Source organism: Aspergillus luchuensis, chromosome 7 (genome assembly GCF_016861625.1).
Source record: "Aspergillus luchuensis IFO 4308 DNA, chromosome 7, nearly complete sequence".
Taxonomy (NCBI): Eukaryota; Fungi; Ascomycota; class Eurotiomycetes; order Eurotiales; family Aspergillaceae; genus Aspergillus; species Aspergillus luchuensis.
In genome coordinates, this window is record NC_054855.1 from 1,710,517 (window position 1) to 1,734,435 (window position 23,919).

General features: G+C 49.7%; 8 protein-coding genes across 8 annotated transcripts; 4 read left to right on the plus strand and 4 right to left on the minus strand.

The window, feature by feature from the left end:
- Window positions 1-55: 55 nt before the first annotated feature.
- AKAW2_70596A (Myb-like DNA-binding domain protein) lies at window positions 56-1,699 on the minus strand (the record flags this gene model as incomplete). The annotated part of the gene is made up of 1 exon (XM_041683195.1): window positions 56-1,699. One exon carries the CDS (start codon window positions 1,697-1,699, stop codon window positions 56-58), a length of 1,644 nt encoding a protein of 547 aa, XP_041547480.1.
- Window positions 1,700-2,379: 680 nt separating this feature from the next.
- On the plus strand, window positions 2,380-4,103 carry ATG6 (beclin 1; the record flags this gene model as incomplete). The annotated part of the gene is made up of 2 exons (XM_041683196.1): window positions 2,380-2,464; window positions 2,566-4,103. 2 exons carry the CDS (start codon window positions 2,380-2,382, stop codon window positions 4,101-4,103), a joined length of 1,623 nt encoding a protein of 540 aa, XP_041547481.1.
- Window positions 4,104-4,817: 714 nt separating this feature from the next.
- On the plus strand, window positions 4,818-5,129 carry AKAW2_70598S (uncharacterized protein; the record flags this gene model as incomplete). The annotated part of the gene is made up of 1 exon (XM_041683197.1): window positions 4,818-5,129. The coding sequence occupies one exon, from the start codon at window positions 4,818-4,820 to the stop codon at window positions 5,127-5,129; it is 312 nt and encodes a 103-aa protein (XP_041547482.1).
- A 3,680-nt stretch (window positions 5,130-8,809) lies between these two features.
- On the plus strand, window positions 8,810-9,160 carry AKAW2_70599S (uncharacterized protein; the record flags this gene model as incomplete). The annotated part of the gene is made up of 1 exon (XM_041683198.1): window positions 8,810-9,160. One exon carries the CDS (start codon window positions 8,810-8,812, stop codon window positions 9,158-9,160), a length of 351 nt encoding a protein of 116 aa, XP_041547483.1.
- Window positions 9,161-11,781: 2,621 nt separating this feature from the next.
- AKAW2_70600S (Clr5 domain-containing protein) lies at window positions 11,782-13,102 on the plus strand (the record flags this gene model as incomplete). Its single annotated transcript, XM_041683199.1, has 4 exons — window positions 11,782-12,002; window positions 12,273-12,571; window positions 12,622-12,711; window positions 12,831-13,102. The coding sequence occupies 4 exons, from the start codon at window positions 11,782-11,784 to the stop codon at window positions 13,100-13,102; spliced, it is 882 nt and encodes a 293-aa protein (XP_041547484.1).
- A 3,551-nt stretch (window positions 13,103-16,653) lies between these two features.
- Window positions 16,654-18,154, minus strand: pex13 (peroxin PEX13; the record flags this gene model as incomplete). Its single annotated transcript, XM_041683201.1, has 3 exons — window positions 16,654-17,423; window positions 17,480-18,007; window positions 18,103-18,154. The coding sequence occupies 3 exons, from the start codon at window positions 18,152-18,154 to the stop codon at window positions 16,654-16,656; spliced, it is 1,350 nt and encodes a 449-aa protein (XP_041547485.1).
- A 687-nt stretch (window positions 18,155-18,841) lies between these two features.
- ERO1 (ER oxidoreductin) lies at window positions 18,842-20,786 on the minus strand (the record flags this gene model as incomplete). Its single annotated transcript, XM_041683202.1, has 3 exons — window positions 18,842-18,977; window positions 19,038-20,605; window positions 20,688-20,786. The coding sequence occupies 3 exons, from the start codon at window positions 20,784-20,786 to the stop codon at window positions 18,842-18,844; spliced, it is 1,803 nt and encodes a 600-aa protein (XP_041547486.1).
- A 1,447-nt stretch (window positions 20,787-22,233) lies between these two features.
- On the minus strand, window positions 22,234-23,044 carry AKAW2_70603A (uncharacterized protein; the record flags this gene model as incomplete). The annotated part of the gene is made up of 2 exons (XM_041683203.1): window positions 22,234-22,353; window positions 22,409-23,044. The coding sequence occupies 2 exons, from the start codon at window positions 23,042-23,044 to the stop codon at window positions 22,234-22,236; spliced, it is 756 nt and encodes a 251-aa protein (XP_041547487.1).
- Window positions 23,045-23,919: the final 875 nt, after the last annotated feature.

The following is a 23,919-nucleotide window of genomic DNA, read 5'->3' on the forward strand; positions in this document are numbered from 1 at the left end:
TCATCCCGTCCTTGTCAGTCTGACACGGGCACCCAATCATCTTTCTTCGTGGGCATTAAACGGCCTCGCCACTCCAGAGCTGCAATAGTTCGAATTCGATCTCCGCAACTGGGCGTCCAGATAGTCTTGCACGGACGGTGGCCCACGAGAGGTTGTGTTGGTCTTTGATTTTGATTAACTCTTCCCGCTCCTGTTTAGTCCACGGTCTGGACAATGGAGGCGGGTTCGCTCGGCGTTCACTCCAGTGCGTTTTATTCCAGTTAAGGAGTTGGGGCAGGTTTTTGTGTGGAAGTCGCTCGACGATCTCGTTCCACTTTCTCCCCTGTACTTGCCTCATCTCAATAATCAACCTTGCTTCATCTGGACTAATGTACGTCCGAACACGTTTCTTCGTAGGCGTCATCGTATCAGGATCGTCTGGAGTGTTCTCCGCCGCTACTTTCGTTATATTTTCAGAGGAAGCCCCACTCTTTTGGGCGGAAGTGCTGGTCGCTGCTGCCCGCTTCTCTGAATCATGAGAGTTGGTTATGGCGGCCAGATGCTTCCGCATGGCTGCCTGATCATGTTGGCCATCGGAGGCCTGCGATAGAAGGCCCTTCAAATGGGAAATGTAATCTGATCGACCAAAGTATTGCTGGCAAGTCTCGCATCGGTCTTTCGCACGGCTTGGGGTGTGTGATTCCGAGCGCTTTCCTCGGATCTCCACGCCCCGTTTGGGCGTCGGCGAGGGTTCATAGTCTTCCTGCAACGGATCGTCGGATTCGTCTCCGTCCGGCGTCTCTGCAAAGGACCAGTCGCACACGACGGGGCTAGAATGATGCTTCCTTCCCTGCGGTGACTTCTGAGGCTTCGTTGCGCGTTTCTGTCCAGAGCCCCGTCGAGAGGACCAAGGAAGTGCCCAGATAGACCCTGATCCCGGTGGAGACTGAGACCGCACTGTATTAAAAGAAGATGCAGGACGTGACTTGTTCCATGTAGGCGTAGAAAAGTCCCCGCTAATTTCAGGAACGCGCCATATTGCCTCCACCGCCTCACTGAACTTGACTTCCTTGGATTGGGCGGATGCTTCAGCCGCAGAATTTGCTTTTTTGATGGTCGGTTTCCCTGTGGCATCTGCCGTCACCTTTCGGCCCCGAGAGCCATCCGGGTTATTCTGGACGCACAATGCAGTATCCAGCAGCGAGTCCGCACTAGACCTCTCGTCGTTAGTGTCCGGGTCGTCATTGGCTGCTTCGCCCATGATGGCGTCCCATGGCTGGTCCGGGACCAGCCCTGTTTGCCATGGCATCGACGTCGGTGGATGCTGCGATTGCGTGCCGCCGTCATCTCCTGCAGCATCACCTCCGATTTCCTCTGCATCAGGAGAATGAGCAGAACTGCCCAACCTAACATTGTCCGCATCGGGATTTGGAGGTGCAGATAAATCCGTCTCAAACAGCCAACCATTCTGTTCCCCGGTATCATCTTCACCCTCCATGGCCTGGATGTGGCCATTGTTCACGATTATATTTCCGGTTTGTAAATCAATTTCGTCGCCAACGTTCGTAAAGTCCTTGCCGTATTTTTCAAAAATGCCTTCGAAGATCGACTTCAGACGGAGATCATTCTGCGCACGTGCTTCGTGAATGTCCATGTCGTCCACCTCTTCCTCGGGTTCCGGCCCCATGGAGAAGCGTGGTCTTTTCGCGGGCCTTTCCATTGTCTCGTTAAATTTGTAGCTGAATTATTCTGGGTGCGCTGGACGGGGAGAGTAGCGACGAAGAAGGTTTCCAGCGCTGCTTCTGCGGGAAACACCGAGCGAAAGGTCTTTGGATCAAGGCTGTGACATCGCCTGTTGAGAGCTCTTTACACTTGTAGTTAGTAACAGGTAGTATAAATAGACAAAGCAGCGGAACTGCCAATTCATAGAGGTAAAGACGAAACGAGACAAGGTAGAGCAGACTGAGAAAGGAACTGGGAGTGACATAGTAACTCCCGAGTGCACAGAGAGAGAGAGAGAGAGAGAGACATTTCAATGATTAGGGAACAACATAAACACATTTCAAAAGCTTCGGAACAGGCTCAGCTCAAAGAGAGTAACACGGACTATGCATACCTTCCAGTCAGAGTCTTAGACCAACCGACTTTGCATTCCGATTGTCTGGAGCTGCATTGAGTGAATAGAAACCATTGAAACTGCCGGTCGGGGAAAGAACGACGCCAAAACACGCGCCGCGCACGGATTGCCGCATGACGTCTCGTGAAATGCGATCCCCTGCCGACCATCCCCAAAGCTCCCTCTCGTCCGTCTCGATCTCTTCCTGGCTCCCGTCAGACAAAATCACCATTTCCCCTTCACGATCATAATAATGCCAGGGTGGCTGATTCCATTATTTCGCCATGTATTGCCAGAAGTGCCGGACTCCCTTGAAGTTGGATGGCTCTCTCGAGTCCCTCAACCCCGCCGCCTTCGACCTGCTGATCGGTACGTTAATTTCAGCTTTGGCCTCTCCTCCCTTCTCTCTCTCTGTTTAATTGCACGGAATCATGCCAGAAATTAACCATTTCTCATCTCGAACTCTCCAGGCTCAACAGGTAGATCTCTGCCGGACCATGGCACTCATTCATCATCCCGACCTTCCTACCCCCAAGAGCGACGAGAGCTTTACGACCGGGCCTCTAAACATGCTACATCACCGGTATATCGGAGATCTGTTCCAGCTCCCCGCCAGGCAAGCAGTAGCCAGACCAACCCTCCAAGGCTGGGCCGAGGGGACAGTGGTAACATGTCCTTTGTGATGCTCACGGAGTCTCAAGTTGGGCCGCCACATGGAATGCCCGGTCCTAGCAGTGATAATCCCGCGAACAGTAAGCTGCCGGCCAGCACACAGTCCAATGATCGCGGATCGGACGACGCATCATTCGCAGATCAAGTCGAACGAACAAGTCGGCTGTTTGATATAATCTCCGCGCGATCCGACATTGACCATCCCATTTGCACCGAATGTACAGAGATGCTCGTGGACGGTTTACAGCAACGACTAGCAGATGCCACAAAGGAGCGGGATGCATACATCTCATTCTTGCGAAACCTAAACTCCTCTGTCCCCACAGCTGAAGAGCTCGAGGCGGCCCAGAAGTCGCTACAGGAGACCTTGGATGCGGAGAAGCTCGCCTTTGAAGAACTCCTTGCGTTGGAAGCAGAAAAGTCAGTTTTGGATGAAGAAATCGCCGGCCTGGAGGAGGAAGCCCGTCAATTGGATCTTGAAGAGGAAAAGTTCTGGCGTGATCGCAATTCATTTGCGTTGACCCTCTCCGATTTTCAGAACGAACGCGATGCGCTAAATATGAAATACGACCATGACTCTCGCCAGCTTGAAAGATTACAAAGGACCAATGTGTACAATGACGCTTTCTGCATCGGTCACGATGGCTACTTTGGAACGATCAACGGGTTGCGGCTTGGTCGATTGGCTAACCCATCGGTGGACTGGCCCGAGATCAATGCTGCTTGGGGTCAGACAGCGCTCCTCCTAGCAACCATCGCCGACAAGTTAGGCTTCCAGTTCCAAGGGTACCAGATCAAGCCAATGGGATCTATGTCTAGAATAGAGAAGATCGAACAGTCTCGACCGTCCCCGGCTCAGTCGGCGCTGAGTGGAGCAAATGCGATGTCATCCGCACCGCCCAAGATCACCGTCCTCGACCTGTTCTCCTCGGGCGAGCTGCCCCTAAATCTACCTTGGCTTCACCGCCGGTTTGATGCAGGCATGGTGGCGTTTCTGGAATGTTTACGTCAACTAGGTGAATTTGTGGAGAAGACGCCGGCGCCTGTGCCCTCAAACCGCCGGGGTCAGGCTAACACTACAGTGCCCGGATTGAAGCTTCCATACGAGATCAAGCGCGACAAGATTGGCGACGCCAGTATCAAGCTTGGCTTCAACCAGAACGACGAAACTTGGACCCGTGCATGCAAATACACCCTGACCTGTTGTAAATTCCTGCTGGCGCATGCGAGTAACGTTGCTAGCGCGGGTTCCAGTAATTCTGCTGCCGTCGCAGCAGCAGCAGTTGCAGCTGGCGAACAAGCCGGGATGCCTACGTCTAACCCTACGACCAAATGAAGCCGTCATCCGGTATAGACCGACAGTGCGGGATTAAACAAGACTGCAACCCCCTGCCCTGCTTTACTTCCACTGGGATCATCAATGGGACTGATTCCCATCGACCCTGCAGCCCACAACCCGATGTTGGGTAACGTACTTCGCTCATCATAGCTTTCACCGGATGGACCAGTTGAAACTTGAATGGATGAAAGCGAAGATCTGGTCATCAGCCGTGTGAGCTGGCAGTATGGCACTTCAGCATGTATTCAGTCCACCATGCTTTCTCTTCCTTGCATCACGCGGTTGTAGCATGACCATCAGCAGCAATCTTGTCCCAGTGAGAATTAGCAGCATATGATCAACTATACCGCGCAGTAGTTGCTATTTACGTATTGCCTCTTTTGTCTTCTTCCGTGGCCAGTTTTTGCGTCAAAACGCTGGCGGTGTCGGGAGAGGACGATGATCTCCTCGACAAGCCGGCTAGGATCCAGTGGACCGGCCCTGACAGGGATAGACAAGCAGGGAAAGTGTCACTTTGAGTCTCCTGCTGGTATTGGCTGAAGGTTCAGCCTGCCTTGACGGATGCCTTTGAGTGAAATGTGGTAGAGACGGGAGATCGTCCTCTAGTTGTCGGGAGCAGTGTGTGAGAGGAGAGAGGGTGTGTGTGTGGGCTCTCCGAAATCTGACACGACCAGACACTCAATCCTGTAAGCGAGATGCAGGATTGGCTTCATGAATGACTCCTGCGTACGATTATCCTTGGAGAGGCAAGATAGACAGTGGGCCACATGGGAGCCAGCCATGGCTTCCCTTCCCATCGGACATGACTGCCTTGCCTGGACTCGTCTGCCTGCCTTCCTGCCTGTTTCACCCTCCATTGCTTCTTTCGATCACAGACACCCGCAGACTGGCCATTTGCAGCGCTCGCATCGTGATTGGACTGCAGCGCCTTCATCTCAATTTCGCAGGTCCAGCGTGTCGGGCGCGCCAAACCCTCAGGTTCCCTGCAAGTCCGAACGAAAAGGCCAAATGGACGAAAGTTGACGCCGCGTCGCGGGAGCGAAAACAAAGGAAACAAAGGGAAAATCAGCCTAGAGATGCAGCCACCATCATTCGGACATTGTGCGGATCCATGGCGCTGGGTCTTTACCCACTTTCTCAATCTCGCCCTCTGCGCTCCTCTTTCTCTTCGCTCCTTCTTCTCCCCTCCCCCCTCCCCTCACCCTCCAATGTCATACAGATAGCCCAGGGATGATCCTACAACCGTCACAAAAGAAAACATAACCTACTGCTGGGAATGTTTCGGCCCGCCCCCGGGGGGCCACACCCCTAAAAAACCACGCTAGATAACTCCTACATCCCATGCCAATCCACACGAGGGAAGAGGAGAGGAAAAGAGGAGGAGGCGATTGTGGTAGCGCCCATCGTCTCCATCCATCCACCCCATCCGCTCTTCCCCTCCTCATCTTTTTCCTCTTCCTTCCTCTAATTGATGTCCCTTAGCGCATTGTCTAAGTGACGGACTGGCGGGCGCGACACGCACGGGAAACGGATGCACTATTCACGGCGCGACATTAGCGTCTCCTCTTTCTCTCGTCCACCTGCTTTTTTCTCTTCCCTCTCCTTCCGTTTCTTGTTTTGAAAATCCGTAGTCGATTCGGTACTAGATAGATACATACATACGTACATACCTAGTAGTGAGACTGGAAAAAACAACCACCTTACAGCTCCCATTTACTATCAACTTCCCCCCCAACTTAAGTACTACATACGGAGTAGTAAGTAAGTAGTACCAGCCATAAAATCCACAACCAATTACCAGAATCATTATATCTTCCCCCCGTAGTTTAGTTTATAGCTCACCATGTATAAAAATCTGTAATATGAACATCCCCCCCCCCAAAGCTAGGTCCCTTTATCCCTCTGAACTTCATATGTACTTTTGCCAAACCACCCCCAGTACTTATCACCTCCCTATATACCCATCCATTCCATCCACCCATCCATAATCAATCTATTCTCTTTTCCAAAACAAGACACGGAAAAAATATGTGGGGGGTGGGGGGTCCACCCATAAACAACCTAAATTGGCAGTTAGTAAAGACAGACAGATAGACCACCCGTCCAAGAACTACTTACTCATTTATTTACCCCGAGAAAGAAGTAAGTTAGCAATAAAAAAAAACCTGCTCCCTTCCGTTAGGTAGGTAGGTAGGTAAATACTTATCTAAGTAGTAGTACTTGTACTTAGGATTCTATCTATCTATCTATGTATAGATTGATTGGATGCAAGTATGCATGCCGCCGGTGGTTGCCTTGTTCCATTTCCGGTTGTATGGATGTATGGATGTATGTTATGTATTGCGGTATGTATGTATGTACGTATGTATGTATGTATCTCAATGCTTACATACATATATAGTACATGGACATTTTGCATTTGGTACCTACCTAGTAATATTGTAATGGTCCAGGTTGTCGTCGTGCATGCAGTGCTTTGTGTTTCAGCCCTTACGTGATGCTAGCGGAACTAAATCTTAGGGCGGAGGATATATTTGATTGGGAGAGAGGGAGAGAGAGAGAGAGGAGGGGGTGGAGGAGGGCATCTGAACTACTACTATCACTACTACGGCTGCTACTACTACTACTTACTATCCGGCTATCAGCTTACCTACCTAGATAGGTATGGGTTATTTCATCACTGCATGTAGGTAGGTACTTTTGGCCGGGTGAGTTCCCGAGCGGAGGGAGAAAACAAGAGACAGCGAGGGAAATGGTATTGCTTCTTTTAGTTTTCTTGTCTATCTGCGCTTTATTTATTTCCTTTTTTTCTTTTCTTATAGTTATCAAAGGGTGGCATGGGTGGAATTTGCTTTGGTATGGATTTGAACGGGTTAGTATGGATTTTCCCGACACTGATAGGCAGGAATTACTAGGATGGAGTATCATACTGTATCGCGTATCTTTACACAAGTAACACAGATACGGGCATTTTGGGACAAGGAAGGGGGGTTTGGTGGGCAGGCTGCTTCGATATGTTAGAACTTAAAGGAGTTAGTCCTCGAAGGAAAAACAAAATCAGGCATCAGTTGTGATATGTCGTGGTCGATAACTTGATTCTCAGGACGACGACGCATGGCGATGATCGACTGGACTTAGCCTTCTAGTGCCGATGCATGGAAGCATTTTGAGTAAATCCTATGTCAGCTGCAAAGAGAGTGCCCGACAGCCAGCAGGACGCCGAGGCGTTGAAGCATAGATGCCTACAATACTGGACGGAAGGATTAGAAAGTTCGGCTCTTCCGCAGAGCCCACTAGGTTAGCCTCACCATGTTGAGCAACGTACGGATAGTGCTGACCCAAGCGAGGATGGCCTTTTGGATCTGCTGGCGGACACAGCATGTGAAACCTGAGATCGAATGCTGGTGATTGAAACTCCAACCCCAAGAACGAGAGCCATCAGGGGCAACAAATTAATACAGCACAATCTCTCCCACCATTCATCGGACCATATCTTATACCGTGCAATGTGGCTGGCTGGATCCCTCCCACGAGGATGGGCGATCCTCAAATGACATTGGCTGGCATACGCCAGAGCACGAAAGTGAGTTTCTGTCGTCCTCAGCTGTGCTCAGCAGGACTCAGCTCGCTCTGCTCTATGGGTCACAGTAGAGAAACAGAATAGGCCTCATCAGAACCAGATGACAACATGCACTATGTGGAAGGTTGTAGAAGGTTTGCCCGGTAAGTGCGAAAGTACCTAAGCTGACCTCTGTCAGCCCTTGGCTAACTGGCGCACCTTGCTGAATGTCCTGGTTCATTTTCCAAGGTAATGCGCAGCGCCGGGGCTCCAATAGCCTGAATCGTTATCCTGCACCAAGGTTGGTGGATCGCAAATATAATGGCAAGATGGTGCTGTTTCCACGGTGTTGTACCAGTACAGAAAGGTAAGGTATACAAAGCCACTAGCCATGGCTTCAAGTAGTTATATCATTTAAGTATAGAGCCCTAGGCAGTCTGTGCTCCCGCGGTTCGTGTCCTCTGTGGCTGTTCTGATGTCATCAATCATGAAGATCCCCATGGGCCGAGTATTTGCTCGCAGCAAGTGATGGTGAGACACCGATCAAGACAGAAAGTGTATCGTTCCCCGAGAGTGCTAGTGGCGAATCCATGCACCGGTCGACGAGGGCGAAACCAAGTTGATCAGTGGCCGGTTTAGTGAGGCACATACAATACTTGAATCGAACCGATCCCAACCCTGACAGCCAGAATGAAAAAACGGTTAGAGTAACAAGAACAAGTTCATTGATCCAACCCACTCACTTGTCAGACTGCATCGGTGCCTGTTCATGTTAAGTCCCCCGTAGAGGCAGCCATAATGTTTTTCTAAACTGTAAGGACTGGAACAATGCCAGCTACTAAATTTCTTAATAATATTCCACAGTGGTCGTGCTCAGGCCGACTCGGCAAGCTTGGACAGGTACTAAGAAGAAGGAAGATAGTCCATACAATGGCTCCGGTCGTAAATACCGTACCTATGCTCTTGTTGTATTTTTGCATCCCCGGCAGAACTTTGGGTGGGAAAACGGGCGGACCTCCGATCCGAACCGTCAACTTGACGGGCCGAAAGTTCCAGCTGTCGTTGAATATCGTCCCAAGATTGTGCTCAGGAAGAAACCTGATAATGGGAGTTGGGACGACTCTCACGGCGGAGAAATAATGAAATGGCTGCAGTGAATTGCTTCCAATATGTGAACAGGGAAGGAATTGGAGTGATCCCTTTTTCTCTCTCTCGGAAACGAGGCAATTCCTCCCCCCCTGATCAAGGTAGCGTCCAAGCCACAGTCATGGAAATGAAAGTTTCGCTTGGGAGAGCTCAGGCCTCATCCTATGATCCTTGCTATGATCCAACTTTGCCACATCGGGTCATGAGCCCACTCATCAACACACGGACGCGTGTATGGAAGTCCCGTCCCGAAGATCCACGAATCCAACTCAAGCCAAAAGGAAAAAAAAAGAAATGTCAGCAAAAGAAGGAAAAGAATGCAGCCGCAGCCTTTTCATCCGCAACCTGATCTTACAGTGCTGGCAGATAAATTAAGGCGAGTATTGGCCCATTCTTGATGATTTGGCATGATCATGATCGCTCTTTCCCTTTCTAGATCACTGGGTTCTATGCTCACTGTACCTTTAGCAGATCTTGGGGCGATGATTGAGCGAACAGGTAGACATCCTTCCCCGACTCCCTCCCCCCCTGTCAAGCTTGAGAGGAACGAGCTCCTTGGTGTCAGGAGTCTACTAGTAGTAATTAGGAGACGCAACGGAAGTATGACTGGGGTTTGGATATATACGTTGGAGCTAGACGGATCCTTCGAGCTGTTGCACCTGCAGAAATGGCGCATATTTTATATGAAGGGACCACTTAACTCCCAAGTAGTATGGCCGTCGGATGGGTCGCAGACTAAAGAACTCGGCGCTTCAGTTCAAGGTGTCTCGGTTTTCTTTTCTTTTCTTTTCTTTTTTTTTTTCTCTTGCGCATTGAACCAGGTTCTCAACCTTCCGTCTACACCTTTTATTTTTTTTCAGTTTTATACCCGGCAGAGGTGAGAATACTAGCTTCAGTTTTGGCGTTTGTTGCGGATGAAGCAAAAAATCATCCATGGCGTCATTGTGGAAATATTCTCCAAGGTGTTAGTAAGTACCAGGAGTCTAGAGCAACTGGGTACCTTTTCCCGAAGGAGGCGACCAGGCTATTTACCCGGGTATACCAAGCAGTGCCTCACTCTTTAAAAGGGATAGATAGTAAGAGGTAGTAGTAATAGATAGATATTTAGAAGTGCCTGACTTGCGACTGCCACATTTCATGCTGGCATACCGTTGTAACCCAAACTTCCTCTATATCACATCTGCAAAACATTTAGGGTGGGAAGAAAAGAAATTAATAGGAATAAAAACGAAATTCAAGAAGAAAAAAGGATGTAATCACCCCCCCCTTCCGTTTTAACGATACACCTGCACTATTCAGGAAATAGGTCTTAGCTTCCGAGGCGGTTGACCAGGTTGACCCAGGCAAGGTACCTCGTAACGCCTAAATTAGTGCCTGCCCACCTGATGATGATGCTGCTGCTGATGATAATTGTGATTCCACATTCTGATGGTTTATTACAATTACGACAAACCGCGAACTGTCGGAACTTCATACATCCATACAGAACCGGTCAGACAGAACGTGACAAAAGTACACGGACCACTTCATATAATCCATGATTGGCTCGCGGGAACCAGGATAGCGACATCCGCGGGCTTTTCAGCAGCAGGTCGCCGCAAAGGGTAGGCGGATGCTATTGGCCCTGCCAGTCAGCAGCGGTACTTTTATTTAGCGCCCGTACTAGGTTTACCCCAGCGGCGAACCACCCGGTTGCCCTGTGGGATCCTCGCCTAGTAGTGGAGAGGAAGTACTTACTTGCTGCCCAGACGCCTCCGGTCTGCGGTATTGACAATGTTTACTTTCTCATGGCCCGAATTAGCACTTGTTTTGATGTAATTTATTTCCTCTTTCCGTTTTGTGTTTTTTTTTTATACCCTTCTGTTTTCTGTATTTTCTCTTATGATACTCTTGACTTTCCTTCCCCCCCTCTCCTCTCACAATACGCCCATAACTTGTAACCAACAGAGTTAAATTTGAAAAAATGCGTCTATTTCCCCAATTGGACAGGAGATTGATGACTTACTTTACTTCCCGAATGTTTCATTCCAAAGCTGTTTTCTCCTGTTTGTTGGCATCGTTTGGTTGGGAGGAAAGGATCCAGATGGCCGGTCAGCCAACGTACATTACTCTTACTGACATGCATACCCCGTAGTACTAACCAACCCGCTGCTGGCTCCTCATCAATTAGTCTAATTATTTTTCCCATCAGCAACCAGAGAGTAATAGTTATGGTTGCTATTATTATTTAGCTGTGGTAGTATTATCATTTATTATTATTACTGTCGCCATTACTTACTCCTCCTTATTTTCTTTCTACTGATTTTTCCAGACTAAGATTATCGCTATTGATTTTATCGCCTTGGCTGGCGGTTGTCGAACACTGTGACAACTCGACAGCACTTGACTTGACAGAACTGACAAGACTAACTAACTAACAACTACTTTTTTTCTAATTTACTTTACTTACTTACATACTCTTTCGGTCTCGCTGAAATCCCCCGAACTATATCACCACCAATTCCCGCCCTCCGCAGAACACGATCTACTCCCACCAGCTAACTGCTAGTAAGACCGCGACCCTGTTTCGCGCCTACTGCTGCTGCTGCTTCTTGCTGCTGCCTTTGGCTTCATCAGCCTCCGCCGCTGCTAGCTAGTCTAGTTAATTACTTACTACTTACTACTCTTTCTGGCTACCCTGACACGACTCCCCCTCTCCTGACGACGTCTCCTCTCCGTACGGCTTTCTGTCTGCATAACCACTTCGCCCTCCTACTTCGCCTTTTTATCTTCGACCTTCTTAGTTTCCTCAAGTCATCTATCTAGCCTCTCCACTTTCAACTCCCGTCTTCCCACTCACCCTTTTTCCTTAACTCTCTTTTCAACTACTCTTCCCGATCTCTGCTGTGATATCGAGCTTCCGCCTAGCTGATTCGCACGTCCCGCTCCGATTCAGAGTATGGTTGACGAGGAATATCCAGTGACTAATTCATGATGGAGGGTTCTATTCCGCCGCCGTCCACCACGACCACCTCCACCACCTCCTCCATCACTACCATTCCAACCTCCTCTTCATCAACCGTTTTCCGACCCCGCAAATCAGAAGATTGGAATGAGTATCGCACGGCTATCGAGAGTCTCTACCGAGACAATCAGCTCAAGCTCCGTGATGTGAAGAGGATCATGGAGCGTGACTATAACTTTGTTGCATCGTACAGCCTCCATTTCTCTTATTTGCCATTCCTGCCCTGTTTCTTGCCTCTCCCACTCGCCCTCGTATTTGTCATTCTTCGCACTTATTGGCTTGCATTGCTTGTCTCTCTGCAGCAATATGCTGTTTCTTCCTTTAACCACCAAAAGCGGAAGAAGAGGACAGTGCGTCATTGTTATTGATGTTGCTTTTTTCTTTTATTTCCCTTCCCTTCCCCACTCCTGGACGAATCAGCTTGGTTATAGGCTCCCCTGACATTCAAACTTTCTAGAGAAAAACAATACAAAGATCGCCTGGCTGCATGGCATGTCCGCAAGAATATCAAGGCCAAAGAAGTCCATGTCATGATCCGAAAGCAACAGAAACGAGCGGCCCGAGGCAAGCAAACAGGTTTTCGTGTTGCTGGGCAGGAAGTCGACTCCAAACGCATCTCACGCTTTGTCCGTAGATATGGATCGAACATGGAGGCCAATAATTCCCGCGAGGACCCTCCGCACAGTCCTCAGGGCCATCAGATCATCCAGCCCGTCCAGCCCGTCCAGCCGATCCAGGCAACAAGCCCCGAACCAGGTAAGATGCTCCCAATCCGCCCCTAGTGCTGCAATTACTCATGTCGTCAGAAACTCCCTCCGATATGAGCTATTTTACCCCACCGCCAGAGGAACGAGCAATGACATTATCACCTTCAACAGAAACACCGTCACATTTCCGTGAGATCCCCTACCCTTCTCTTGATTTCCCTTTACTACGTGCCCTGGCCAGGTATTTTGTTGGTTTTAAGCAACATGTAGTTGAGACGGTGGAAGATTTCACTGACTAGATAACACAGATGACGATCCACCCGAACCAGTTCGTAATCCAGGAATTGGCAGCGCGCGATCTTTATCAGTCTCATCCGGAACTATGACCAACGACATAACGAAACCAATGACTGACGGGGTCCAGGGGCCAGATGGCTGGATGACCCTCGAGATGTTTCAGGAAAAGCTTTTGAAGCTTTCGAGAACTCTCGATCAATCAATGTCCCGATTTGTTCCTGCCGAGGATCGCAGCCACCAGCCCTCCAATTCTGACCAGCATTCTCGCTCAATCGGGCAGTGAGAAGGAGGAAAATGAAGAACATCAATGTCTTTGGACGAAAACAAAGAAAGATCTTGGATATCTGTCAACCTCCTTCTACTCTGCTATATTCTGTTCTTTGGCAGGTTGAGTCGATTGCCTCCTTCTCCACTTGGTGTCCCCTCTGTAATATTCCACTTTATTTCCCTTTGTTTTTTATTTCTTTTCTTCCCGTTCATTTATTTCACAGAGTGCCGACTATATAGAGCATCCATGGCTTGAATATATTGGGAAATCGGTATAATGTAGGTTGCGAGACACCCTTAAGATGAAAGAAGATTGCGGTATTTTACGGTGACATCTGCGGTTGTTGGCTGTTGATGGTATAAACATTGTCTGACTTGTGACTCTAGTGACCTCATTACTACACATCCTTCAGAGAGTGCAGCAAACCTTGCTCGGCGAATTCTTCGGCCCCTACTATGATAGTTCGTTGAATGCGATCCAGGGAAGGACCCCATTTATGCACATCTGGAAATTGGTCGGTATCCACAACTCGTATGGATACAACCGTGAGTTCAACTGTTGCCACGGTCGGCCTTCCATCTGAGTCACTCCCAAATGCAAGGCATGACCGGAAGTGTTCTCTATCGGACCAGCGGCTATACTTCTCGCTCAATATCTCAATTACATGCTACTCGGTTCAACAAAGCATACTGGCTATGAGCCAAGTGGATGAACATGGAGAAGGGTGGCATGGCACATTCTGCGATGGGGTGAAACGCATAATTGCCCTCACGGTGCTTGGGCTCAATACGAAGGCTCCCAAATCTGTCATCAATTCCGATCGTCACACTATATCACAAGGCGAGCCATGCACTGGTCTATCGCCGAGGTTAGACAACCGCTTCTTGCTGTCTCCCTTCAGGACCCAGTAGACCGGTCATCCTTGCAGTTTGTTTTATGGGTTGGCTTTTCTGGTTTGATCATACCAGCAGAGCATCCAAATATCGAGACAGCATGCAGAATCATCGGGACTGTCGATCGTCATTGTTAAATGATCAATAAGTATAATTTGATATGCTAGCATCACGGCTGTCGATCCAGTGGTGACAGAAGATATGATCCGATCGTGCATCACTCTATCTACCATGGTTGAGCACAGACAACAGCGATCCGTGACGAGTCCGAATAGGAAACATAACAGCGCTCCTGCATTTAGCTGTAGTGCAGTCGTGGTCGGGCCATTACTTCTAGAGCAAGTCAACCGATGGGCCAAGTCCTCCATACCCTGCTGTACCACTAACATAGATTAATCTTTCTATTTCGGGTCTCTTGAAGTGGCTAGGGCCCGTGGACAGCAAGACCGGGATCACAAAAGAGCATAGCCCGAAAAGGGAGAAGACTGGCAGTAAGGAAAAAGCAAAGGCCCATGAAAGAACAAAACGCGAGCGATTCTACAGGCCCAGGAAACGATATCCGCTACAGACACGGCCTGCCAAGAATGACCAATGGGAAGGCGAAAACAGGGGCTGATGTGAGATGATTTGTCTCCGATGCGGCAGCCGAGCCCGACTACCTACAACTTGGTACCAGTGAGCGCGTGCGCCTGGCCTAAATGCTGGGGCTGCTGAAAGTCGATGAATAGCAGCAGATCGGAGGGGCGAAGCGCATCGGTGGTTTTGGATTCTTGATGAGGCCCTCGCTGATCCTCAAGCCCGCGGACGCTAGCTCTCTTAGTCCCTGTCAGTCTATCAGACTCACTGCATAGACTAACTACTCGCTCATCCTCACTCGCCTGCTCCCTCACAGGCTTTGGTATTAATAATGTCATTGGGGAGATTTCAAATTACCCTTCACGTCGATAGCTCATTTGGTTTCTCCTGTGGCCCCAAATGAGGGCGTCATACTGATTTCCCGCAATCTAGAAGCATCAGCTCCCTACATCTATCTACCTAAATTTCGTCTTGATGTATTTTCAATATTTACAGATCATCTACCACCTGTACTTATGACTGGAATTACAAAGATGTACCTTCTCTCTATGATGTAAACGGCATGCCAAAAGTACGTATTGGGCCATTGGGCAGCAACTACACCAATTGAACACATGCCCTGATCCCTATTTATTCATCGAACGATTCGTATATTATTATTTAGTAACAGGCCAATTTAATCAATCTCCTCCTTCCCCCCTCCTGCACCATTTGGACTAAACTCCGTGGATGCCTCAGATCTGCACGATGATGTCAAGTCAGCTAAAGCCTCCGTACTTCCCGTCTTGCCCAGTAGTTAGTTAGCTAGCTTACTTTAGTTCCTTCTTCCTTTCCACCACCACCACCACCACCGCAATAACGTCATAGGAAGTGACAATGGACAGTAGTAGCTCCATTGAATCAGAACGTAACGGTAGAAGGTATGTATAATGCATATAGATAGCGTCTTTTCATCCTTGCGCTGTATGCAAAATCACTAGCAGGTCAGTCAGCAGGTTAGCAGGTGGCGCAATATTGATACAGTATGTACATACTATGTATGTATTTAGTTACATGGTTTATTTCATATCATACTTTGGTCTCCTATCTAGTACCTATTCATATAACTGGTGAATTGTACGTCTTCTTTGCCTGTCGACTAAAATGGAGTGTATGTGTATGTTTTATGGATGGGGTCATTAAGGTAATGCAGTGGATAAATGGGTGGTGGTCACAATAGATAAAGTGGTTGGTTAGTTACTTTTATTATATTTGGTTACTGGGTTAATGGATAGGGTGGATTACTATTACTACTACTTAGGTTACAGTGACTGAATGCATTATCTGGACTTGAGGTGATTGTTGGTTGGTGGGAAAGGGTCAGTTGGTTGTTTTCAATTGTATCAATTAGTTAGTAGTACTAGTACTAGGTGAGTGAGCTTGCTTTTCCCTCTCGGTGAATGGATATGTACGTAGTAGTAACTAGGTACCATGAACTTACTAATTGAAGAACTTACTATGTATGTTGGATTGGATAGGTAGTGAGTACGTAGGCCACATGTCGATTGTACTTCTTACAAAAAGCCGAAGGTGAAAAAAAGTAAAGTTGATAGATAGTAGATGATGATGATGATGATGATGATGATGATGAATATACTATATTTCGTTCCCGCTGCATGAGATAACCATATAGGTAAGAGAGAAAAAAAAAAAAAAAAAAAGAAAGAAAAGTAAAGGAGATCTTTCTTTTTTTGCGCTGAAACAAACATGCACCGGAAAATGATGACTCAATCCCTCGAAGAGAATAAGAAAGTAGAGAAAAGGAAAAGGAAACATGCCCATATACCAGGTACCCAACGCTAGACAATCCAAATCCGGTAATCCGGCGACAATAACAATAGGGGACAGAAAAGAAAAGAAGAAAAAGAAAAGTATTGGTAATAAGTCATCATCAGGCGGTCAACCTAGGTCCTGCCACGTGCTTCGCGTGGTTCGTAACATACAGACATGCATGCATGCATGCAGTCAAGCTGGGGTGTGCGGGTGAGTGTGCGCGTCGGAAGTGTAACTATGATACTATAGATATGTGTATGAGGGAGATTAATGGATGGATGACGGTTATGAGTAGAAAGCGCTCTTCTGGAAGCTCTCGGGCGAAATATCACCCATCTTGCCCTTCAGTTCGGGCTTCTTAGCCTCCGCGGCGATCTCCTCAGACGCGCTCGCCTGCATCGAGTTGCTGCGACTGCCAGCTTCGCTGCCCGAGGTGATCGCTTGCTGTTGCGGGCGGCGCTGGATGGTCTCCAGGTACGGCCCGGGCAGATAACCGACGCGGCCATCACGGGCACGGCAACGCCACCACTCCGAGGCATTACCCATCGGATCGGATTTACTAAGGACAGCGACGATGTCGCCCTTCTTCACGGCCAGGTCGATGCCGGAGCTCTCCTGGGCTTCAGGTGTGTAGTCGTAGAGCACACGGCAGAAGTCAAGCTTGGAAGGGTCGAGCGGTGCACCCTGGCCCTGCACGGGCTCCCCATTTGGACCCAGCATCAGCTGGCGACGCTCCTCTTGCGACCGAGCAAGAGCCTTGATCAGCTTGCCCATCAAGTAGGGAAGACCGAAGACGGCGATAAGGAACATGAAGAACGGCTTCTTAGAGGGCTTGGGGGGAGCGGGAGTGCCATCCGGCAGGGTGGCGGGGGAGGAGCGGCCGCTGAGGAATGCTGCAAAGGCGGACGGAGTGAGTGCGGTAGCATCAGCCGGCGGGGGACGACCGGTGATCTTCGCGATCAAGGTCTTGAACCAGCGGATGATGGTGAAGATACCGAGGGCGGAGCCAAGCGTGTTTCGGAGGTTGCCGAACTGCTCGGCTACGGAGACCATGGCTGGACAACTGTTAGTGAGAGGACAGCAACACGCACAGACAAAGGTATTAACGTACCAAAGAAGGAGCTGTGAGTCGCCATGTATGTGCTCTCCAGCATTTGAGCGAATCCTCCAAACGCACCCACGATACTCTCGATCATCTGAAACGTAGCTTGAGTGCTTTGGCTGAATGAATTCGTCAGGCTGTTGGGATCGTTGGGATCACCGGGCATCCCGCCGTACATCCCTCCCATGCCTCCCATACCACCATACATGCCGCCATAGCCTCCCATGCCACCGTAGCCTCCGTACATGGAGCCCATGGTGCCGAAGCGGGAGTACGGCGACGAGTAGCTTCCGTAGCCGCCGTAAGGACTGGCGCCGAACCGGGAGGCCGAGTAGGGAGAATAATTGGAGGCGGTGCGATTGACAACGGAATTCAAGGTATTAGGACGAGACGGTAAATCGGGAGCAGTAGATGTCGAGGATGCTGTGGCTGTGGGGGCCGAGGCGCTGGCGGCCGCGGTCGGAGTAGTCGAACTGGCCGTCATCGCGGATGAGGCGGTCGGAGTAGCCGCCGATGATGTTGTCAAAGCAGGAGACCCTTCAAGTGAGTGACATGTCAGCTACCCCGTATGCAGACAGACGTAAAAAAGTGATTTATTGTTGTATTGTGTTCCAAGAGAGCTGTGGACATACCAGCAGCAGCGCCTGCCCTCTCCCACGGTTTGGGTGGCGAAACGGACGCCATGGATATGCGGGAGGGGTTTGGTACCTCAGCAATCTCGCATGGAGATGGACCTCACAGAGGAGGCCAGTCAAAGCGAGAGCGAGAGCGAGAGACGGTGGGAATAGCGCGAAAGAAGGATTAGGGGGGGCTGGGGGTGGGAGTAGTCTGGGGAAGAAGAGAGGGGAAGGGGGAGAAGAGACAGCCCGGGCGATAGATTGGATGGATTGGATGGACTGAATGTGATGGATGAATGAATGAATGAGAGGCGATGGATGGCGATGGAGATGGAGGCGGTGGAGAAAAAGCCAGAAAAGAGGAGAAAAGGTCGCATGTGGTCCCGATGGACCGAGGCTTCCCGCTTGCCGAGTTAAGTCCCCGGTGATGATTAGTTACCACTTATCGATCATCTACTTGGGTTTAGTCCGATAGTTAGTAGATAGTCACTTATCTATCGAGTGGGATATCATATTTGCTGTCCAAATTATCTGAATGTAATATATCACCATCAAATGCTCAGGCCCATTGCTTGAAAAAATGAAAATGTACAGCGGCCTAAATGCTCCCAGAACTCCCGAGATGCGATTTTCCAACAGGCATCGTCAACAACGCCGGCCCAAACAGATCGGAAAAAGATTAGTCCTCCACGACGCTAGTTATACAATAGAATCCCAGTCACCGCCATCTTCCACGTCTCCCAACTTCTAGTGTCTAAAGCTCCTCATGGGTTGGGGGTGTCGGAGGGGCGGGTCGCTTGGGGAGCTGGATCCTCCAGGACCGTGGTGGCACAGGCAGACCCAGCCAGTAGTTCCATACCCGAGCGATTTCCAGGACGGCGATTTCAAAGCTGCAATGCCTAGTCAGTATACAGAAATAACAGTGAACGTTATCGGGCGCCATCACTTACAATGTCTTCGGTGCATTGACCCAGCTCTTCAGCACGTAGACGAGAATGTCCCCGATCATAGAGAGCTCAGCCTTCATGTCGTCCCAGGCTGTATCCGTGTCGCGGCGTACTCGGACCTTCTCCCACGGAAGCTTCTCGGTGATGTATACAAAGTTGTCATCATCGCCATCCTCGTAGTAGAAGGTCGAGCCACCGTCTTTGAGAAGTCGTCGGGTCTTCTTCTTGCCACTGCGATCCTTGGACGCAATGCTTGCGGGAATGGTGAAGACCTCCCCATCGCCCACATCCATGGCCCGGTGGAAACTCCGGACCGCCGCAATGCTGTGAGAAATGCGACCAAGGGTGTTGATCAGTGCCACCAGCTCAGTCCGGCGCAGCAACGGGTTCTCGCCATTCTTGGTCTCGTCGTACTCGAACAGCACCTTCAGAGCGGTGCCATACCCATTCACTTGAAGCTTGCCCCAGAGGCGGCATTTATCGCATCCGACACAGTCCATCAGGCGACTGACATTGCGAAATCGGTTGCGGAAGTCTTCCTTCAAGCCAGCAGCGCTGGGGTCCTGGAACATGAGGTTCTCGTCGAAAATTTGAGGGCGATCAGCCAAGGTCGAGGTCAACTTGGAGACCTTCTCCCTAGTCATGGCATCCTGGATCGGATCACTGACGCAGTAGTTGTAGTTGTGTAGGTGTTTCTGCAACTTCGCCACGGCCCGCGAAACCAGCGCGTAGTTGAGGTACAGGTTCGAGATGCGCTCCGGGTGATCGTGGAGGCGATCTTTGAAACATTGAAGGTTAGGATGCCATTGCCCCGTCGTCTGATTGAGGTAATCCCAGCACAGGTGGGTCGAGATAGACGCATGCATTCCACTGATGAGACGATGGAACACGCGCTTCTCGAGACACTCGTTGTCCAAGGGAAGCAGGTCGGGGCGCTTCAGCTCCTGCTGAAGCACATGACGGAAATCGTTGACCGCTTGAAGACCACCCAGCTGAGGGGTCACCGGTGACAGCTCTGGCACCGGTTTGAGGAAGCAATTCTCCCGATAGATTGCGTCCCAAACCTGGTGAGCGCCCATACCGGCGTACCCCGTGAACCGCTCTGGATTATCAACGAGACTGACATAGTCTCCCTTGCCGCTAGCACCCTCATCTTCGGGAACACAGTAGTCCCGTTCGTCACATTCATCATCATACTCCACCACACAACTCTCTTTAACATTTTCACCTAGCATTCCCTGGAGCGGTCGATTAAGAGGTCGCTCCTTTCGTTGATTGCGGCCCGGATGGCCTGCTTTGGGTCCCTCGAGTTTACTCAGCTCCTCCGCGCGCCATGTTAACGGGATATCGTCCTCGGACTCGATTGTGTTGACGGAGCATGCGATGTTCCCGCACATGCTATTCGCATCGTTCCAGAACGGACAGACTTTGTTGAAGAGGTTCAGACGGTAGTAGGAAAAGAAATCGGTATCTTGCGTAATGGATTGGAGGAGGGTGTAGACTTGATCGTTCAAATGATCGATAGTGGCGTAGGAGACACAAGCGTCGGACACCATGGCAGTGGGGTCAATCTGGTAGAGATGAGAATGGATCAGCCAAGTCTGGTCTTCAATATGCAGCCAAAGCGCATGCCTGAGCGTTGGATCGACTTACCGCACACTTGTCCTGGTTATGGTGCAGCCCAGTCTCGGCATTGGAAAGCCTCGACAGGGCAAATACCGCCAGATAGAAAAATTTGGCTGCGGAGCGCATCTTGGGATGGCCGGAGACCGGCGGAAACGAGTTGACAAGAACGGAGGAAAGGATCGGAGTGTATGACAAAAATTCAAAGTGTATAGAGTGAAGCTATGCAATGAAGGTTATGGTAGGTAAGCCAAGAAGCAGGGTCCTTCACATGAAGATCAGCGACGGAAGGGAGGCCTGGATTGTCAACGGTCAATCGCGATCAGGCCAAATGACATTTCCCTGCACAAGAGGTGATGCAGTTCCAACTGCAGCAAAAGGAAGCAAAAACGAATGATGGGAATAAAGAAGCAGGTGGAACGAGGGGACTTGAGTATTCAAGGAATGTCCGTTGCGAAGTGGACAAGTTGTCCTTGGTGGCGCGGAGTTGCATGATCCGCAAGTAGTCATCAATAGTCATCAAATCAATTCCATCTCCGCCGGCTTATCGCCGCCAAAAAGAAAACCCTTGTTTCAGACAGCTCCCCACTGCGATGATCCACGGTAGTCTAGATGTATGGGTCTATATCTTATAGAAAGTGGTTACAAATCGACTTTCTGTCTTTGTTCTTTTTGTTGTTATTTTGGGGGATTAGCGCGGTACTTCACAAGGATTTCAATATATAGTGGTTTATTCAGCGATCGCAACTCGCAACGTTCAAGTCCTTGCATCAGCTGACGGGTTGGGATAACGAGATCAAGATCATGCTGTCGCATGGCCGTGTTGGTAAGATTAAGGGGCGTCAGGAGCGACATGGAGTGCTATTACGGTCACGGTACATGAGATGCCCGATACTCAAGCAATTAGTAACTACCAGAATGAAATCACTTATCGGTTTAGTTACTTTTCTTATTTCGCCGAGTCAATATACAAACTGATAAGGGATAATTACTAGTAGGTCGAGTAACTATGCCATGCGCTTTGACGTGAAGTCATACAGGTTCCGCAGGCTCTAGGACATGTCAGATGCATGTCTCGCAGATTACTTGTTCCAGATAGGAGTATGAGTAGTATATTTAGTAGTGCAATACAACACACTGGATGAATTGTTACGCTAACGCGGCTCCGTATGGTGGACAGATAACTACGCTGTATGCACTCTACAGGTTTATTGAGCAGTGGCAGATTGTGAATCGTCAAGTTTGACTGTCAGACAGCAGAAGTAAGAACAACCATGGATATTCCCAATTCAAACCCATCAAAGGGGTTGTGGCAACCATGAACGCCTCCCACCGTGATACTCCAGGCTTCAACTCCGAGCGTGACACATCATGTCATACCGTAATCACCGAGGTCATGACCGGTGTAGCAGGGGAATCATGGTAAAATACATATAGAAAAATAACGCTCCAAAATCATCACAAAACCCAACACCAACTCTCGCAGCTCTCTCAAAGAGACTGCGGTCTTATAGACGAACTAACCGCAAAGGCATGTTGTAGTGCGGCCGTATACAAAAAGTCCAAATAAACTGGTTTAAGAAGTTCCGCTGCGCTTGCGACGACGGATACTGAGCGCTTTCCGGAGCGACGCGAATGGCTTGGGGTGGGGTGCATTGTAAAAGGGGTCCTTTTTGAAATCCTCATCGGTGAATTTCTAGAAGGATGTTAGAGCCTGTTGCAAAACAATGCACAGCAAATCAAAAACTTACTTGACCCGGACAACGCATAAAGTTTCCATAGTCGTTCATCATGTTCGGCCCCTCCTCGTATTCGTAGGTGCGGCCCTCCATGTCTGTGTGACCTGGAGGGTAATAAGCCACTCCATCCAGAGGACGGTGACTATCGATGCAGTCCCTAATTTTATCTTTCGGAGTCGCCTTCAAGGTCTCGGCAGTTGAATCTTTGACTGCCTCGACGGGGCTCTGCTTGGTGTGGTAGTTCCTCTCCGCATAGACAGCATCGTACGGCCCCTCGTGATGGTACTGGCAGAGACTCGCACTGTCCAGACGATCAATAACGTCTGGATTGACCAGCATCGAGTTCCTCGAGTATCTGGCCGGCTGAGGGTTCGACGGGCTGCCATGACGACGGCGCCGAGAACTACTCTCCTTCTTCCGTCGAGGCTCGACAGGATGGTGCTCCGGAGAGCCCGAATAGTAGACGGAGGGAAATGACGTAGAGCGCTGACGGTTCAAGGACCGCCGACTGGGAGAGGGAGATTGGAAGCGTTGGTAGGATCCATACGAATCCATTTCAACGCCCGTGTCCATCAGGTTGGAAGGATACCGATGGGAGTAAGAGGCCCGGTATGGGGTCGCACAGACTGGGAGAACGGCGGACGCCATAGTAACTGGACGCCGGAGGAAGAAGTAAAAATACGAAGGGAGGAGAGAAATGGAGGGATGAGGATGCCTCTCAAAGTTGGAGGATGAGAGTTAGGTATATATAGGGACAACGGGATTCCCTATAAATGTATGTAGGCGTTTAATAGTATTGCCTACTAGTGACTGCCTGCGTCTGCAGCCCGTAACTCAAAAGAGTGGTGGGGCTTAGCAGCGGTGAAGTCGGGTATTGATTATAGAGTTGGGGAGTAACGTTGAAGCTGCGGGTCTGTGTGGTTATGAGTGTGGCAGAGTAGGTTTGGAAGTATGAGAGAGTAAGTAGTATAAGTTGGTTTGCAAGGTAGTGGTTTAGTTGTTAGATGGGGAGTAGTAGGAAGAAGTATGAAGTGGACGAGAGAAAGAGGACAAGACGGAGAGTAAAAGAGGCGAGAAGAGCAGAGGGGAGAGTTCATAATTGATCATGATTATTTAGGCTCTGGTCATCGCTGGTCATGCAAGTGCAAAGCCGAACCGGTGGACCGTGACGTGACGAGTAGCGCCGCATTGCTTTTCCATTTGCTCACTTTTGCTTCCACGCGATCCGGGGGTGGGTTTGTACTATTACGCCTCCTATCGATAAGGCTAGAGTCTACTACAAATGAGTACGTCCGGTCAAGACTAGACCGGTTCGGTTGCATCGGATGTTCTCTTCGATGATGAAAATACCTGGGCAACATCTCCTGTTGTCGAGTCTTAGTTAGGACTTTGCACGGAATGCCCTCATTCTGTAGGTGCGCGGAAGGCTCGGGCCCCAGGGCACTTCCCCTCCGCCCCTCCCGGTTCTAGACTTGAAGAACCAGTCAGGATGGCCCAGGTAGATATTAGTAAATCACCATGGA